Here is a 19329-nt window from a genome sequence, read left to right as displayed (position 1 = left end):
CATATTCTCAGATTATATTCCACTGAGATATATATACAGTGCAGTCACTGACTCCCCTTTGCTGTCTATGATATTCACACCTGGTAGAATCTAAATATATTTGTATATTTTCCTCCTCACAGCTGAAAACACCATATTGAAAGGGTCATATAGTTAACTCAAGTGTCTAACTTTATGAAGTCTCATTATAGCAGGATTTTGATTGTGCACTGTAAGACATAATAACCAAACTGTGAAAATGTGAAATGTGAAATTGAACTTTAAAGTAGTCTGCCTTTGTGTCGTCTGCAGCTGTAAAGTGATTGTACATACTGTAGCATTTATTTCACCTTCATCCACTTAGCAGTTGTTTAAGATCTTTCATCTTCTGTCAGTATTTTCAAAACTGGTAAATGTGTTTACACAGAAATTTATTCTCTTAGGTTTGTTGAATATCATGGAAAACTCGATGGAGCCTGCTGTTTAATACGTTTATCTGATTTGATATGTAGTGTTATCGGGGTTGTAAAGGTCTCTGCACCCATGGTGATATCCTCTATCACTCACCTTTAAGTATTTACCAGTTGAACAACATATCTGTTGTTATAATTTATTATATGAAACTACATAAAACTTAAAATTGTAAACATCCCAAAAATAAGACTGTCCTCACATAGTTTATCGAGTTAACCCAGTTTCACTGTGTTTATACCAATTACGAGAAGAATTCACCATCTTTCTCAGATGTAAATAAACACATACAGGCCATCTCTGAGATAAGGATTGATTCACACAGATACTGTAGTCATCAATAAATAATTACATTATAAGTAAATAGTCCAAATAAATCAGATATTGGAAAAAAATGGCTTTGTCAGTGCGGCCATGCCAACAGCAACAACCACAGTGAGGTCAGTGACAGGGGGGAGAGTGGACGTCAGGGCAGTGGAGTGGATGCTTGTGAATGTCTCTGTGTGTGAAAGGCAGCGGAGGGGGTTATTGAGATATCAGCTTCATTAACCGGATAAACAAGAGCAAGACAGACTCATTATTCAACTGGCACTTTAGATATGAGGCAGATTTTACAGTAAAAAAGGGATCTAGCTGTATGGATGTGGTCAAAAATCAGCTTATTAACCTCAGCCCTGGTCTGTATGTAACCCCTTTTAAGGTTTACATCACTGATGAACTGTTCTGTATTAGCTGAGACAGATGGAATAAAGTGAATGGATGGACATTAGAAGCCTTCAGTGAAATGCAAACTTCATACTGTATTTTGCAGCGTGCACTCAGACTAAAATTTATAGTAAACGTTTACTGTATCAAAACACTGTCATCTTGTCTGACAGTTTCCACACCAGCTCCGAATCATCTTCATCATCATCCTCTCCATTATCACCTAAGTGCATCATCATCATCATCATCACTATCATCATCATCACCATTATGACAAACTTCAGCACTACTGAGTCCTGGGTTTTTATCAATACTTCATTCCCCATCCTGCCTGTAATAGCCAGTCCCACTAACAGGAGTGGCATGGAAGCCTATCTTCAAAGACTGGCTCATTTAGACGAGGGGCTCTACAGTGACTTCTACGGCCTCTGGATCACGCTGATGGTCATAAACTCTCTCATATTTCTGGTAGGAACCTTTTACTAAGTCATTTTGGGGTTGTAGATCGTTATGCTCTTTTGGAAGCCATGTTGACTATGCTAGTCTGTGCAAACTCTAATGTTCCTCTCCTTTACTTCATATCTCCCTGGCTTTTGCAGGTGGGCATGGTGCTCAACATGGTTGCGCTTTATGTTTTCTGTTTCCGCACTAAGCAGAAGACCACCTCAGTGATCTACACCATAAACCTGGCGGTGACAGACCTCTTGGTGAATCTCTCTCTGCCGACTCGCATCCTTCTCTACTACAGTGGAGGGGCTTGTCTCACCTGCTCCTACCTGCACATCTTCAGCTACTTTGTCAACATGTACTGTAGCATCTTGTTTCTGACCTGCATATGTGTCGACCGTTACCTTGCCATCGTGCAGGTGGGTTTTGTCTGTAGTTCGGTAACAGAATTGGTCTCAGTTACGTTCTCTGATGCCTAAACTGTCCCTTTACAATATGCTGGGTACCTGCTCATTCTGTACTGAAATACAGAAGGAATCTAAAAATACTTATTTTCTTATGTCTTTGCAGGTTGAAGCTTCCCGTCGGTGGAGGAGTTCCAGTGTGGCCAAATGTGTGTGTGTCTCTGTCTGGCTGTTTGCCATCGTGGTCACCTACTCCTTCCTCTCCACTGCTTTCCAGCATACAGGCTGCTGCCTCTCAAAGCTCCTCTTTCTTACCATCACCGAGTTCTTTCTACCCCTCATCATCATTGTTGTCTTCAACTTGCGGATTATGTGGGCCCTTGCCGACCGCCATCTGATGCAGCAGAGCAGGTATAAACAGTTAAATTGGCAGAAGCAAGGAAAGAATACTGGATACCATGGCATTTCAGATTTTTGTCCGTTATTTGCTTGTATCAGGTGCTTAAAAAAATTCAGAACTTAAAAAATTAAGCTTTTGATACGAGAACATATCATACCAGAATAAAAGGACTGTTGAAAATGACACAGATTTGCAGCTCTGAAAGCACTGGTGGTATACAGCTGTTGGGATGTCACAGTGATTATTTTAACTGTGTTTCCTCAGGGATAGGAGAATGAGGGCTGTCCAGCTGCTGACCACAGTGCTCATCATCTTCACTGTGTGCTTCACACCCTTCCACATTAGACAGGTGAGCGAGCAACATGTATAACACACTGTCTTAAATGTAAAATCATCATCATGTTTTTGTGGCCTTTAAACCCTCAAGTGGTCCCAAGATACCTGGTGTCTGTCTCTTTGCATTGTAGGTGGTGGTGTACTTCTACCCTGACATGCCTCATCATGTGATTGTCTACCACTTAACCGTCACTCTCAGCAGTTTGAATAGCTGCATGGATCCTGTCGTCTACTGCTTTGTAACAAATAATTTCCAGGTAAGACTTGAGTCTTTTACGTATTCTCTTTCTCATCTTTCTTCATCCCATCCGTCCCGACGTCCTTCCTCTATACCACCTATCCATCTATCCATCCATCCTTGCCTGCAGCCGTCCATCACTCATGTATTCACTTATTTACTTGTCAATTCACGGAAGGATTTACTTCATTTTCCTTCCCCAGGCCACTATGAGACATCTTTTCCGTCGTGCAGAGCCCGAGCAGACCAGCGGTGACATAATCAGCATGCAGCACAGCTCGAAGGCCTCAGGAGTGATGGCCAACGCCACCACTAATAATGTGATCATGATGACCAAGATTCCCTCTTCATTACAGAGAGACAATCCGGGGAAGAACCATACAGTTTAAATCCCCTTTCACATGGGGTGAGGAGAACTGAGAGTTACAGAGATGCCACAGTCGCCTTGGGAAGTGTGGCTGATATGTCTGATCTCTGCAACATACTGACCAGTGATAACAGCATCAGTGTGAAATGGCACAGTGCTAAGAGCTCAGGGTCGACTGCTAATGCTGTACACAATTATTTAATGATAATCACCAACCCATTCATAAAAAAGTGAGACACCGCAACAGAGCTGGTTCAGCAACCTGAAAACTTTTACTAACTACTTGAATAAATTACAACACTCACAATAGACACATTTAGTCTGCAATTTCACATTGTCATCATGCCAATAAAACCTTCCCATTACTTTTTCAGCTGTGAGACTCTACATAACAGAGATAGTCTGAAAAGCTGCAGCACTATCCAAATGTTTTTTTCATACTGCACTTAATCCCTAAAGAAATCCTTTGGCTAAATCTGAGCACAGTTGCTACTGCAAAAGGAGTAATGATAGCTGTGACCTCTGTTATGCAGAGAAGCCTAGAAATGGCCAGGACACAAGTGCTGGCATTAATAAAAGAAAAAATCGGATGTCCACCTTAATACCTACCTAGGACCACTGCATCCTTTTCATTAGAGGGCAACATATTGTTAAACCCACTTGGATCAACTTCTTACAGTAATGCCTAGTTACAGGCGAACAGAGGGAAATTCAACAATATGCCATTGTAACATAATGTAAAACAGACACCATCTGTGTCTATTTTCCATATTGATGGATAGTGATGGGTTTTTTTTCTTGGGTTACATGGTGACCTCTGTAAGGAAATATTTGTGAATTATAACCACTTTTTTGCAGCAGAGGGCAACATTGCACTCCCCTTCAAAGACCATTACAAGATAGTAAAGAAAATGTTATCGGTCAGACTGAAAATGCTTGGATGGATGAGAGCACCTACCTTGTGAATGTTGAGTTTGTTGGACTGTAATCTTTATTATAGCAAAGTCTGATATCACTTGCTGTTAAATAAACACTTTTTAATTGTTGTTTCATCAACAATCATCAGAACCCCTCTGTGCAGTAAAAAAAAACAAAAAAAACGGTCACGTTACAACGGTCTCATAAGTCTTTAAATTCATGTTTGAGGAATGAGGTTTATGATAAAAACTAAAGTTAAACGTTCCATTGTCGCAATTTGGAATATAATACCTATATTCAAATTATTGATTTATTGTTTGTACAGTATTATCATTATTATTCGTTTTATTTTATAGCCAATGGTATTATTAATGAGTAATAAATGTAATGTTAGTAAACCATTACTTTAATTCCCCGCCCTCCGTAGGTGAGTAGCCTACTGGCGTCATTGGTATTTTCTTTTGACCACGCCCCGATTTGTTACTGTGGAAACCAATGAGACCGATGAGTGTAGTAAACCAGATGGTCTCTCAGTTAGCTGGTAACGGTTAGCCATGGTGCTAAGTCAAATGGAGAGTTTTGCCTCTGCCTTATCGAAAATATATATAATGCGGAACTGACTCTACTGCACCTTAAAGGGAGAAAGATCTCAGGTATGTCACGTCTTTCCGTCTTCATTTTGAGTGGGTCTCTCTGCCGCAACTTGCTAATGTTAGCTGTCAAATTTATTAGCCAACCTAGCTCGCTAAGGTGACGTTAACCCGCAAGTCAAACCTCAGTCAGTGTAAAGTTGCTGTGGCCAGAGCCAGGTGCTTTGATCCAACACGCTTATCTATCGCCATGTGCGCCATCCTCACACGCCAAAAGTGACTGATAATTGTTCGTGTAGACTGTAGGACAGGTTGGTGGGTAGCTCAGGTAAGTCAACGTTGGAAAGAGCTGTCCCTGAGCGAAACATGCCTTAACTGGTTCAGACACACACCTAATTATCATACATTCCTGTGAGAACCACGCATTTTCAACTTTACAGCGGGGAGGTTAAAAACTTGTACACAGTGCTCACTACACACAGGAACAGGCTACTCTTGTCACTCTTCGAAAACATAACGACATAGACTTGCACAGGACTGTCCCACATCTGTGGTTTTAAAGCTCTGTTTATTTTTTTTTAAACATTAACTCGTACGTGGCCTAACATTTATTTGCGATACCTGTCCATTGTGTACGTCAGAAAAGACAGACACTAAGTTATTGAATAAAGAAAAGAGAGAAATGGGGCTTAACCATATCCCAAAGATCAAATCACATCACTGTTACATGGTATGTCCCAATCCCAGGGGTAGTTTAGGAGATTGGATCTAACTGTTTTAATGGATAACAATTATGCAACAGCTATGGTGTTGTAAAAAGGGTGGATTCCTGAATGTGGATTTTGTTCATGCCTCTGATGTCTTTATAGTCTGCCAGTTTTGTTTCAGCTGATATCACTGAGTTCAACCGATTCAAGAAAATACATGAATGAAGAACTTTTCCTTTATTCTGGCATATGATTCGTATGACAAGTCTATTCCCTCAGTAAAATGTTAGTTCTGTAGCAGGAAAAGTTTTATATTGAGTTTAAACTTGTTGTCAGTGTACTTCATTGGGTCAGGGCAGCATTTTTCCAAGAGATTTTTTGCTTCCCTTCATGGGGCCCAGTTGCACTGAGACATTTTTACACATGGGAGCCTTTTAGTATTTGGCCCTTGACCCCATACAAAAAACAAATATTTAAAAAATGTACTTCATTCATCTTATCTATCAGTATCTGTAGAGTATGAACACTAATTTGGCAAATACTTTAAGACTAGGCATATTAAAACCAATTAATTGCTACCCCCTGTACTATTTTATAGCTTTAGCTTAGTTTCTAACTGGTGTTTGTTTTTCTGCAGGCTGATGTGTGACTCGGTGGTTTTCCATACACTGTGACCCAGACTTACCCTCAAGTACACAGTAGATTCACATGCACAGACTTCTGCTGACCCCCACACTCCAGTCTTACAAAATCCAAATACTGCATGCACACAACCTCCAACACACACTGACTAACAACAGCAAACACAGTTGCAGACCTATTCCGCAGCTTACCACAAACACAGTTACTGGAATCATAATACACATATCACCACCCCTCTCCTTCTACCTCTTCTGCTTTCGCCCGCTCCTCCCCTCTGCATACCTCTAGAGCAGCACAAAAATTCTCTGCTCTTCCTAAGTTTTGAATTTGTGCAAGCCACAGTGAGGAACACCACTTCTCTCCCGCTGAGCTACTGAGTCATGCACATTGGTCACAAAGGATAAAATGTATGGAATATATTTATACCATATCAGCTTTTTGGACACATTAATCTCATAAGAATGAGGATTCCTGCCTCCTCCTCAATTATTTGCAGTTATTTGGCTTTAAACCCAGAACGTTCTGACAAGCAGAGATGCTCGCTAAATAATCTTTTTGGATATCTTGGGCTCCTCCTAAACAGTGAGTGATCAAGATGAAAACCATGAACATTACATGTTCTGTTATCGTATTATAACATAGTAAGGTGTACTTAAATATAAAGGAATATAGTACCAATAAGTGATATTCAATGATATATACCAACCATCCAGAAAAATAAATGGTTCCTCTGAAGTTAAACCAGACTGTAATGGGAGGAGAAGCAGAGGCGAGGGAGGCTTCTGGCCCTCTGGAGGAGAGAAAACCTAAAGAAGAAGCAGAGGAGAGTGAGAGGGAGGTGGAGGAGGAGGGCAGAGGTGTACGGATCCCTCTGCATCGCTGGGTAATGCACGGGGCAGTGATGTTTGGACGTGAGTTCTGCTACGCCATGGAAACAGCCCTGGTGACGCCAGTGCTGCTGCAGATAGGTAAGGAGATGCAATACAGTCATATAAGGAACAAAGTCACTGTTGCTCTTCTGTCGCTTAAGTTTTAGTGATGTTATAAATATCTAAAGATGAAACTGCAGCGATACTGACAGTACTCGGATTTCCACCCCCAATGTTACTAGCACATTCTGTGAATTTGTGCTTTTTCAATTGTGATAAGTATGGAAAGTAGGTAATAAAAGAACCTGTATTACAACAACTTGTACATGACAGATGGATAAGTCCCAACAACAAGCACACATGTCTGTCTAAATATGCATTGCTCGGCCAATTCCCACTTGACGTACACAGAGGTATGTGGTAGTAGTTCTATTAGTATAGCCATATGATATTTCAAAGCAGGTGTTTACGCTAGCTGTAACACGTAGCATGTTCCCTTTACCCTGTAAGGTATCCTAGTTATGTACTGTACTTGTGGCATTGTTCCCCTGGTTAGTGTCAGGAAATTGGAAGACCCACACTGACAGTTTGCCCAGATCGAGCTACGAGCATCTTGTTGTTGGTTAATTTTCTATATGTAAGAATAGTTTTTTGATTTGTGAGGAAACCTACCATAGCTATCCAAAAAGAGATGCCCATAAGTCTAATTTCCAGCTGCAACAGTAGTAAGGTAACAGCGACAACAATGTGGAATTTGACTTTCGTTGCGTTAGCCAGGCTGGATCTATTGATCTCCCTAACTGCACCACTGTGTCATGCAACCTGTCTGCCCAGCAGTAGCCTACAGGGGCTATGCAGTTAGATGTCAGGTTTGCCACCATAGCAGAAATAGAACAAAGGCATTTTCCCCTGGCTAGGTATTACAAGAATGTCTAACACAGCACATTTTAGTCTCACTGTTCTCCTCCCTGCTCACAATATTGTAAGAAAGATTGTGTTTAAAAAACTTTCAACCAAACCCTATTCAGGGTGTTTTTGAACTCATCCAGTTTTGCTTTGGTACTATATCAGTGATCTCTGTGGAAAATGCATAGAGTCAGTTAAAGTTGTAGTTTAATTAATCCTTTATGGCATGTCTGCATGTAAAATCGGTTATTGTCTTCTTTTTGTGAACCTAAAGTCCAAGGCCACACTCTCAGAGAGAAAAGATTATTTTAAATTAATTGCCATATAATGTGGGTTACAGGCGACAAATGACTATTGTGACATAGGATTTTTGGTCTAAAGTAGTCTATTAGTAGTAACATAACCTTTCAAACTTCTTGTTTGGAATGAATCTTTTCTAAGAGGTGTACTTTAAAGGGGGAGAGGTACACACAGGTGGACCAACAATAAATATTAAGCAAAAAATTGGTAGAATCTGTATGCTGTATCTTTGTTTCCTTGCTCTGTCCATTCAGTGTTGCAAAAGCGTGTGACAACACCAGCTTCAGAAACATTAACATGTTAAACCTGGATGAAGTACTACTAGTTTGAACAGTTGAAACATTAGCTCTTTGTTTGAAGAAGGTTGACATTTCTATAGTCAACACTTTAAAAACAAACATACAGTTAATGCTTTGCCAAATAAATCTATCAATCTATAGTCTGCTGAATTTTCCAGAGTACCTCAAACTTGACCATATACTTAATACAGCAGTCTCTTTTGGATTGGATCTCTTTTGGATTTTTAAGGCTCTGTTACAGGAACAAATCCTCATGTTTCTTGACTCCAAATACATGTTGTAAGAACCTGTGGAGCCTTGTTTGGTAGGTTCTTATTAGGTGGCGCAGTCCATACGCTGTTAAACATAATTGTGGGATCGTTGGAATGAAACGTTTATGTCTAAAAGCTACACAGGACCAGAGATTTTTTTTTCTCTCTTAATTTAGCACAAGATTTCATAACACGATTCAAAACTAATGATGCAATTATACTGTTACACATTTTGCTAGCAACACCCATGAAACCAGTTAAGTAATCCTTGTTTTTGTAATTTCTATTTAAAGAGCAGGAAACTCTGCTAAAGAAGGTTTTTATTAAAGGTCCTATATGTAAGTTTTTACTATCACCGCAGAGCCGAAGTTAGCAATAACAGCTGTTTACTTACTAGACGCAGCGTTGCGAATACAGCATATGACTTCATTCCTTTACTTGCTAAGAGATATCTCCAGCGGTGGAAGGCAACGCCAATGTTAACTCCTTTTTTGCATCTATTTCTATCACCTATTTTCTACTACTGAAGTAAGCATGCTAACCAGCTAGTCCCAGACCATCCCATCTTATACTACCACTTTGCGATAGTGAGTCACTGTAGTGTCCAGTCTTCCCTCTGTATGAGAGGATGAAGAAGTAGCGCTGCTCAAAAGGCATATATTAAACCTCTTGTCTTGTAAATGCAAAAATGGCTAAAGCTCTTGGCAAGTGACCACCAGCAAGAAACCATGTTCGCGGCAGAGAAAACTTACATATAGCACCTTTTAAGTACTGTTCACTGTTGAATGTCTGATTATTCTGAAAAACTGTATTTTAAATCATTTTACCACAAAGAGTGGAATTCAGTGTCCTATGTCCCTATCTTGGAGAGTGGCACAGCAAAATCTATTAATCAGATATGATCCACAATTGATTAATAGGAAGGGTGTGGCTGCATTGTCAGCCACTGCAACAGACACTGTTGTACTGTCGCTGTACAACACTGAACTCAAGCAGGATGTATAATCAGCTTCTTGCAACACAAACTTACCTCATGGGTTTGTCACAGGTTGCTTAATGGTGGTGCTTTCTTTTGCATAAATATGGTTATGTTCCCATACAGTGTTACTTGCCAAAACACACTGTGTGTATCCTTGAGGTCCGGTAAATGTGTTGAATGCATTTCCTTCCTCATTAAATATTTTTTAAACCCTGCATTCTTTGCATCCATGTTTACTATCTAGTAGTTGTCTTCTTCACTACCTTTGCTGCTGCATTTCTTGATGCATTGCTCCCACCTGTCAATCAGTCTAATAATGTGAAAAAATTGGCAGAAGTATGTAGCGCATACACGTGTGTCCTTGTCCGTATGCATGAAACAAACAAAACAGAGACCCACTCACTCACTTCATAGTGCTACTTGAGGTCAAAAACTCCTCAGGGTACCTTTTAAGTCTTCCTGTAGGCCTTTTGACAACAAAGAGAGTGAGCAGAAATGGGAAAGAAAGACGAAAAGGCAAGATATTTTTCCTACAGGAGTGAAGTAACCTGCTGTTTTGTTGACTTAAGGGAGAAGGAAGGCAGGAGCAGAGCAAGCAGTATGGATAGCAAGTTGTTCTCCTGAGAACCATGAGGCTCACCCAGCCAGCTGACTTGATTCAAATATGTCAGATTTTTGCATTGAAGCTAAAAGCCCATGCCTTTATATGGGGTGGAAAATCAGGATAATGTCATGTAGCAGAGATTTATTTTTTATTTTTATTTTTTTTTTAAACTATAACTGATGTGCATTGTCTCATATACATTTTACATACATTTATGCCTAACAGGTACACTAACTGTCAAACCACAGTGTTATTAAACTGGCTATAAGAATGAGAGTTTCCTGATTGCAGTGCTCAATAAAGCCTAGTTCTGTCTAGGCTGTCTGACAGGGTCGACAGGAGGTAATTTCACCACTTTCCTAGCGGGTTGGTGCATATTTCTATCTGTGTTGTAACAGGCCACCTCATTATCTGAAATTTCCCTGCCACCCTAAAAGCTATTAGTAGAGGAGCTGTTTAAGAGCGCTAGTGGTTCTATAGCTATGTATTGGTATGCAAGTGCTGTCATGTGCTATGCTTTTATAAACAGTGGAAAACAGGAAAAGTTTAACCTTTTTGTGCAGAGAAAAAAATGAAAAAACCTTCTCTGCCCAGACTCCCACCGTTTGTTATTCTGCCAAGTTCCTGCATGACAAATGAGTAAATCAATACAACAGGACATTTACGCTAATAATATCATTAAGTAGTTTAGTAAACTGAGTTAAAAACATGGTTTATGTTAAAAACACAAAGTAAAACAAATTAAACTCAATGAAAATGTTTGAGAGATCTCAACATCAAGCAGTATAGCATATGGACAAAGATCAATGTGAAAGACCATGATTCTGGCCTGAAAAAAATCGCCTTAGGTGCCAAATGAACAGAAAAGGCAAACTATATTAGATACAGTGAAAGATGTTTTATGCTCAGTGCTGCCTGAATAAAAGCATTTAATGATGAAACGTTTCTCATTTTCACCTGACCTTTCTTGATTTATAGAGCCTATCAGCAAATAGAACCATAGCTGTTACATCAAGTGTCCTCTGTCTTTTGTATCATTTAGCTGTAGCTTAGGCAATACTGGCAAGACTCAAGTCTATAATATTGTGAAAGCGCAGACAATTTAGCAACAGTTTCTGTATTGATGTAGTTTATTATAGTAACTTATTAACAGTGTGGTCGAATATAAAATGTTAATAGACACAGATATAAGGTAAAGCAATGCACCCGGTTCAATCCCCTGCTCGAGTGAAAAAGTATATTGTAAGAGTTTTCTCGGCTTTAATCTGATCGTACTTTATCTGAATACAGCTACTGTTCTGTTCTTGATTGTTCTAGGCCTTCCTAGGCAATATTACAGTTTAACCTGGTTCCTCAGCCCCGTTCTTGGTCTCCTCTTCACGCCCGTGATCGGCTCAGCCAGTGACCGATGTACTCTGCGATGGGGTCGGAGAAGACCATTCATTCTGGCCCTGTGTGTGGGTGTACTGCTGGGACTGGCGCTTTTTTTAAATGGATCATTGATAGGTGAGTAGAAGGTTTCAAAGGAGATCACCACTTATAAATGATTATAATTACTTTTTAATTTGTGGTATATTCTGTGTGTATTTTGTGGTTTTCTTTCAGGCCTTTCCATTGGTGTTGGCCCCACCAGCAATACAGCCGGCATCGTCCTCACTGTATTAGGTGTGGTGGTGCTGGACTTCTGTGCTGATGCCTCTGAGGGACCAATCAGAGCTTACCTTCTTGATGTTGCTGACACTGAGGAACAAGATATGGCCCTGAATATTCATGCCTTCTCTGCTGGTAAGACGTGCATGTATGAACACTGACAAACACTGTGGGTCTATGTGGTCCTGTATAAATATCAGCTGTCATGAAGCATCTATAAGTGGTGCACACATATACATCCTCAGAACCTACGAATGATCTCAGAACGTGAGCTTTAAAAATGTTTTAAACGTAGATAATACAGTCTTGGAGATTTGTCTTTGTTATTCTATCTGTCCTTGTTTCTTGGCACAATAATTAACATGTGTATCTGTGTCTATCCCTGTTGCTCCAGGGGTCGGTGGAGCAGTGGGCTACATGTTAGGTGGTCTAGACTGGACTGGCACGGCTCTGGGCCAAGCATTTAAATCACAGGAACAGGTCCTTTTTTTGTTTGCGGGCATCATCTTTATTATCTCTGTCACACTGCACATGCTCAGTATCCCTGAGCGACCTTTCGCTCCAGCCAACATGTTTAAAGTCACAGGAAGTGGGGAGTCTACCAGCCAGTTGTCTTTCAGGCCTGTTGGCCACATCCCACCTTTACTTGATGTGATTGCAGAAGAGGATGCTTCTACTCAAGCCCCATCCCGAGAGGACAATGAATCAGATTCCGAGGAAAGGGAACTGGACTTCCTTGCTGTGGAGCGAGTGCGGAGTAAAAGCGATTCAGTCTTAGCCATGCCAGATGCCACGATCGAGTTGGATCCTGACCTCGACCCAGATGGACAACTTTTCCTGCCAGAGATGCATCACTTTCTACCACAGACACAGGGCGAGCTGGAAGATGCTTTCAAGCCATCGGATCACAGTATTGGGTCCTCGTCTTCTCCTGCTGGACCACACACCCTTACTGATGGGATGGTCTTAGAGCCTAAAAATCCAGTTTTGCCTGAGCATAAGGATCCAAAAAACTGTCCTTTTTCTCTCCTTCAAATCAATTCTGGCTCAGAAGACTCACATCTGAGACAGGTGAAATCAGCTGCTACAGTTGCAGATGCTGTTTGTGTTAACCTAAAATGACTTGGAGACCGAAACAATTTATTACCTGCAAAGAAATGTGTCATTAAGTGTCAATATCAACAAGTTATTTGATATGTGATTATTTTTCCTGTTTTTCAATAGGCAATATATGGAACTCTTCAGAGACTGAAAACCTCTGTACTGTGTTTCAGATATGTAGTCTCATGTGGTCTTTGTGCCTTTCTCTAGTCCCAGCAGGTCAAGGCTGCCAATGGTGTCAATGCTTGCTTGTCCTCTTCTGATCACTCCAATGCAATGAAAGGCCATGCTTCCACTAAGCTCGGAAACCGCCCCTCCAGCACCTCAGTGTCATCACGGCCACACCCACACACCTTCTACCGACAAGTACAATTGCATTTATCATTTGTTGAATTACATTTTGTAATCGTCATAAATATTTGCTGGACACGACAGTTCGTTTTGTGAAAAAGCTGATGTTGGTCTTTTTTCTCTACAGCCTTCCTTTACTTTCTCATACTACGGACGGGTAGGATCACAGCGCTATCGACTGCGACAGACAGCACCTTTGAGCCCTCGGCCAATAACCACCTCCCGCAGTCTGAATGATCTGAGTGACCTCCAGCTGTGTGCAGACAGGCGGGAGTTACAGCTGTCAGCCAGCAGTCTGTCATCTGAGGGCTCAAGCAGTGAGGGAGGACCCGAAAGGGGTACAACTGTTCAACTGCTGTGGTTGTCCATGTTGAAGGTGAAGTAAATTGGATGAGAAAATGTTTTTTCTCCTATTTTACCATTGCACTGCATCACATTTGGTAGTGGAAGTGTCTGCTGTTGCAGATGAACAAAGCAAACTTTTTTGTGGAACTCCTTCTCTAAATTCATCTCGATTCCTTCTCTCTCTCTCTCTCTCTCTCTCTCTCTTTTTTTTTTTTTTTTGTCCTCTGTAGATGCCGAGGCAGCTTTGGAGATTGTGTGTGTGTCACCTCCTCACATGGTTCTCCATTATAGCTGAAGCTGTGTTTTATACTGATTTCATGGGGCAAGTCATTTTTCGTGGAGACCCCATGGTACACACTCCGACACACACCCTCATGTCCTCAGTATTATTTAAAGATAGTTGTGCTAACTTAAGTCATTGAGTATTTTGTATACCATGAAGACCACACAATAGAGTAACACAGAAACAGAAACACAGCACACTACACATAGTAATTACGCCAGATATAAACACTACAATGTCAGTTATCCAGTCTTTTTGTCAAGTCAAGTGCATGATAACAGTGCTGCATTTCTTCCACTTTTTAAAGGCACCAGCCAATTCCACAGAGCTACAAAACTATCACAGAGGAGTACAGATGGGCTGCTGGGGACTGGTGGTCTACGCTGCTACTGCTGCTGTCTGCTCTGGTAAAACACAAACACTGTTTCCATTTTTAGATTAGGATTCACCTAACTACTGTATTTACACACAAAACAAGTGGAGAATGATACAATTAAACTTCCTTTCCCTTTTCTGACCCTCTTTCCAAACCTGTCTCCAATAACTGATATTTCTCTCCACACAGCCATCCTTCAGAAGTACCTGGATAATTTTGATCTGAGCATTAAGGTCATCTACATCGTTGGAACTCTGGGATTCTCAATAGGTAATTTAATACATAAGAATAAACCGCTGTCAACAGTACAGTGTACTACAGTAGATTTGGGAGCAGATGCACATAGTCTCAATGTGTCTGTAGATAAAGGGAAATTTAGCTTATTTAAAATTACTTACAGCTTTTATTCCCCTTTATTTTAGGAACTGCAGTCATGGCGATCTTCCCTAATGTTTATGTTGCCATGGTGATGATCAGTAGCATGGGCATCATCTCCATGAGTATCTCTTACTGTCCCTATGCATTACTCGGGCAGTACCATGAAATCAAAGAGGTATGTACTCTCACAAACTACACCCACATATCCATGCACACTGTCTCACACAATACAACTTGGGATGGGAGCATGTGTACACAGATACACACAGACACACACTCACATACACACACAAACAAAGAGCTTCCATATTATATAGTTTTCATGTATCATTTTGTCTTGGTACTTCAGTAGAGGCTTTTGAAAGTAACAAAATTTTGAACTGTTTGAAATTTTTAAGTACTTCAGCCAGTTGTAAGCACATTACAGCAATTGAAGTTGATGTGATGTTGTCCTGTTGTCTTGTCTCCTGGGACATTTTCTGGTGTAGCTGTTGTTATACAAATCAAAATGATCAAAATACACATTTTTTTTCACAAAAAAAGTATGTTTGCCTTGAGCCTGAGCCCCAAAGCATTTAAGGAAAGTGTCAGCTTATTTAACATAAAAAGCATATTTTTTTAGGCTTTTAGCTTACTGAAAGCCTAAACCATTACATCAAAAAAACCTATATATACTGTGCATTGCAGTTTAAGTTGCAACCTCTCCTCTCATGTTCCTTTCCTCAGTACATTCACCACAGTCCAGCAAACACTCGAAGAGGTTTCGGTATTGACTGCGCCATCTTAACCTGTCAGGTTAGAGTTCACCCAAACATGGGTGATTCTTGATCCTTTTTAAACAAATGTCTACCATAATAACGTGGTGGTAATGAGAATTGACGAAAAGCATGAGTGCCATTATATTTTATGCGATTATGGCGTGTTTTCTCCACTTCCAGGTCTATATCAGCCAGATTTTGGTGGCATCAGCTCTGGGAGCTGTGATAGAGGCATTTGGCAGCGTGCGTGTCATTCCTGTAGTGGCCTCTGTAGGCTCCTTCCTTGGCTTCCTTACTGCCTGTTTCCTTGTCATTTATCCTGATGTGGAGCCCAGCAGCTCAGAGCAGGACCAGGGCTTGGTGGATTTGTCTGGAGATTCAGACCAGAATGAAGAAAGGACAAGTGACCAGAGACTGGCTCTGCTGAGCCTCACAGACAGAGACAGTTTGAAGAAGACAGAGAATCACTCTGTTGCCTAAGCATGAACACGGGAATAATGGTTAAGGTTTATCCTCATCAAGTACAAGCCACAACATGCGAGGATTATACCAAACACATCTGATTCACATTTTTGACGGTCTGTGCTTTTCTGAAAGAGGGAAAACATGGAAGAAAGTTGACGTTCCATTTACAGAAATCTGAGTGTAATGGATTTGGATAGATATCGTCTTGGAGTAGAGGACTGACAAGAAGTAACTTGCTCAGCTTTGGGCGGCTCTGCTTGTCCTGTTGCTACCTCAACCCTATTAAAAATAAATGTTTGGATGAATAGAAGTAAGCCATTAAAACATAGAGACCCACAAGACAGTGATGAAACTAACTTAGCTCAGACTACTGAAGCAAACAAACTTCTTTATTGCGAAAACGTAAATGGGAAACACACAGGGCACTTTCTCTCTCACTTCTGTACAGTACCGTCACACTGATGCTGCCCAATGACGTAATTTGTGACATTTTAGTTCACGGAAGCTGCTCTGTTACTGCTTAATGGACAATCATAATGCTGTAAAATTGTTACTTTGTTTTCCTCCACATTACGTAGACTGAATACAATGTAAGTATTTGTTCCAGTCTGTTAAGACGATACCTTGAAATGACATTGTTATTTTATAAATTCCGCAAAGTTTTCAAACGACAGTTATAACCTTCTACATGTTGTAGACATACACAAAACAGTGTTTAATTTCATACACTTTTTTATTCACATGTATGGTGTTGGAACTTGTTAACATAGCAATCTAGTGTTCATTTAAAAGTGCTCTTTTATGATATGTTTTATGTTTCTTGCCTATACAGAAACACTAAAATTCTGAATGCCACATTCTCCATTGAATCATAATGTAATTAAGAGAGTAAGCCACTAGCTGTGAAAAAAAAATTTTTTTTGGTGCAGCAGTTGACAGATGATAGTTTTTGCATTGCAATTACTGGGAATTTACACTGTAAATTGTAGTTTTATCATGGTCTCTCAAATTGACCTCAAGTGGATTTGGGTTTCAGTGTGATTCTACTGCAGGGTGGCATTAATTTTGCTTTCTATCGAAAAATTTAAAAAGTGTTTTGACATACACATTCCAAATACAGTTGAAATGGAAAAATAGCTCATGATGAGCTTATGTTCATCATGGCACATTTGTCATATACAGTCTTTAAAAAAATGATTGGATAGAAATTCCCAGGCATTGGTAAAGGGATTTGTATTGGAAGCTTTGCTTTACATATTAGGTTAGTGTGCCTTTCTGATCATTTGACGGCTGTAAAACTCTGCCCTGCTCTTCAGAAAGGATAAATAGGAACACACATGGCTCGCATACTGCCGGCTTCCTTTTACCTCAGAATAACAAACATGAAAGGTAGCAGAGAGTCTGCTGGGGGTATCGTGTGTTTTTAGCATAGACTCTACCACACTTTAACACACATTCAGTGTCGCAAACCTAGTGTAATAAGCTGCAGACTTATGTACAATCTTACCTGAGCAGCCTAGTCTCTACTCTCTGAGGACTCGTCTTCAGTAGAACCTTACTAGTGTTGAATATGAGAGTTGGTGTAAATGCCAAGAGCAGCCTTAAGCTCACTGATGAGGGCATTATTTGTTTAATTTTGGAGGTCAAATGTCACATGGTCTGAAACTGTTCCAGAGACCTATAATGCTGCATATTGAATGGTAGAGAGGACCACTTCTATGTAAGGCCAACGACTGATCTATGCAGACTTGAAATTTCCTTGGTTAGGGTGTCATGACCAAATGAACCTTGAAGACAAGCACAGGACCCGCTCAGTCTTCTTTCCTCCTCAAAGGATTGTTCAAATCAGAGGAGACTATCTCACAAGTGAAACAACTGTGAAAACATTGCAGAGATTCTTATATTTCTGACCTGACTGAGAGAAAGATGTTTATTATCATTACACCCTTGAGAGACTTCTTTACTGTGTTTATCAGTATTTGGGCAATGCTAACAGTATTCATTGGACCTTGTATCCTGCTAACTATGCCACCGCTTTGCCTGTCATGACAGAAAAAGTGTCTTTTATGGTGTGTTTGCTGTCATTTAGGATTGAAGGCCTCAAGATTTACTACAAAGGGAACATTCTCATTCTGTGGCTTTTTGCATCAAAGGGAAAGTGTTGAGAATTAATACAAAGTAATATAATCAGTCACTCATTTCTTTTTGTAAATAATGCAGAGACTCTGCGAGTGTGTGTGACATGGGGTGTGTGCCATTGTGTTTGTAGGGCTGGTTTTTAAAAGCACCTTCTGACAAGAGGTAAGGGTATACAGTTTTGTTAGTGTTAGGAATTCATTTTTGCTAACATTATGTTTTTCAACCATTTTGAGGTACTCCTCCAGAAAGTCTTTCCAGTTGCATTATGACAAGTCACTGTAAATTGAAACACTACAGGTACACATTCAAACTTTGTTTTTCACTTTTTTAAGATAAAGTTTTCCCTGCAGCTTCAATTTCTGTTACAAATAATTAGTTTCCTAAGTTTGTTTCAATGATTAACATCAGCTGGTCTAAATGTTTCCGAGATGTTCCCATCTCACCAATAAGCTCTGTCTGGTGGAGACACTCCATTTTTCATGCCAAACTACTGAACTACGAAAAAGAATTTCTTGGAACCCGCCCCTCGCTTATTCAAATTGTTTAGATTTTGTACAAATGTTAAGAATTTTGGGATGATAGTCTATGTTTTGGTTTGAAAGTCAATCACTGGTGTGTCTTAAAATTGATTTTTGGCTCTTTTTAATGCTGTACAGACTTTTGTACAATTAAAAATGGTATTTTTGTACCAATTATTTGAAAAAAGACAATGAATGCACCCTCAGTTGTTTCTGTGTTTTTAATACACTCCCTCCTACACGTCTCTACCTGCAGTCATTAGTTTTTTTCCTTTCTTTTCTCTCTAGTCTTTTAAAGATTTTTTGGATTTTGTAATTATTGGAGGTGTGAATGGTTGTATTTGTGGTCGATAATACAAGTAATAGTTGAATATCTGTCATGATACAAGCATGTCACAAACTCATTCAAATTTAGCAAACCACTCGTGGTAATACCATGAAAATAATCCCTCTTTGCAAACTCACATTGAGAGTCAAATGATGTCACAAAATATAAACTATGATATAATAAAAAAGTTACGTATTATTATTTCACCTATTCATAGAACTAAAT

General features: G+C 40.0%; 2 protein-coding genes across 7 annotated transcripts; both read left to right on the top strand.

The window, feature by feature from the left end:
- Positions 1–864: 864 nt before the first annotated feature.
- Positions 865–3369, top strand: gpr20 (G protein-coupled receptor 20). Its single transcript, XM_040117384.1, has 7 exons — positions 865–890; positions 1329–1623; positions 1755–2021; positions 2173–2417; positions 2671–2755; positions 2874–2999; positions 3184–3369. Exons 1-7 carry the CDS (start codon positions 865–867, stop codon positions 3367–3369), a joined length of 1230 nt encoding a protein of 409 aa, XP_039973318.1.
- A 1410-nt stretch (positions 3370–4779) lies between these two features.
- On the top strand, positions 4780–18974 carry slc45a4b (solute carrier family 45 member 4b). Of its 6 annotated transcripts, none has more exons than XM_040118090.1 (14): positions 4780–4918; positions 6200–6786; positions 6941–7172; positions 11730–11918; positions 12018–12197; positions 12457–13133; positions 13374–13529; positions 13642–13890; positions 14090–14209; positions 14450–14549; positions 14708–14788; positions 14941–15071; positions 15623–15691; positions 15835–18974. In XM_040118090.1, the coding sequence occupies exons 3-14, from the start codon at positions 6956–6958 to the stop codon at positions 16132–16134; spliced, it is 2469 nt and encodes an 822-aa protein (XP_039974024.1). In that variant the 5' UTR covers positions 4780–4918; positions 6200–6786; positions 6941–6955; the 3' UTR covers positions 16135–18974. The 6 variants fall into 6 exon arrangements, with proteins under 6 accessions (XP_039974024.1, XP_039974021.1, XP_039974025.1 ...); XM_040118087.1 differs by having other exon boundaries at positions 6918–7172; XM_040118091.1 differs by lacking the exon at positions 6200–6786.
- The last annotated feature ends 355 nt before the right edge of the window (positions 18975–19329 follow it).

The sequence above is a fragment of the Xiphias gladius genome, chromosome 22 (genome assembly GCF_016859285.1).
Source record: "Xiphias gladius isolate SHS-SW01 ecotype Sanya breed wild chromosome 22, ASM1685928v1, whole genome shotgun sequence".
NCBI lineage: Eukaryota > Metazoa > Chordata > Actinopteri > Istiophoriformes > Xiphiidae > Xiphias > Xiphias gladius.
This window is presented reverse-complemented; position numbering and strand designations above follow the sequence as displayed.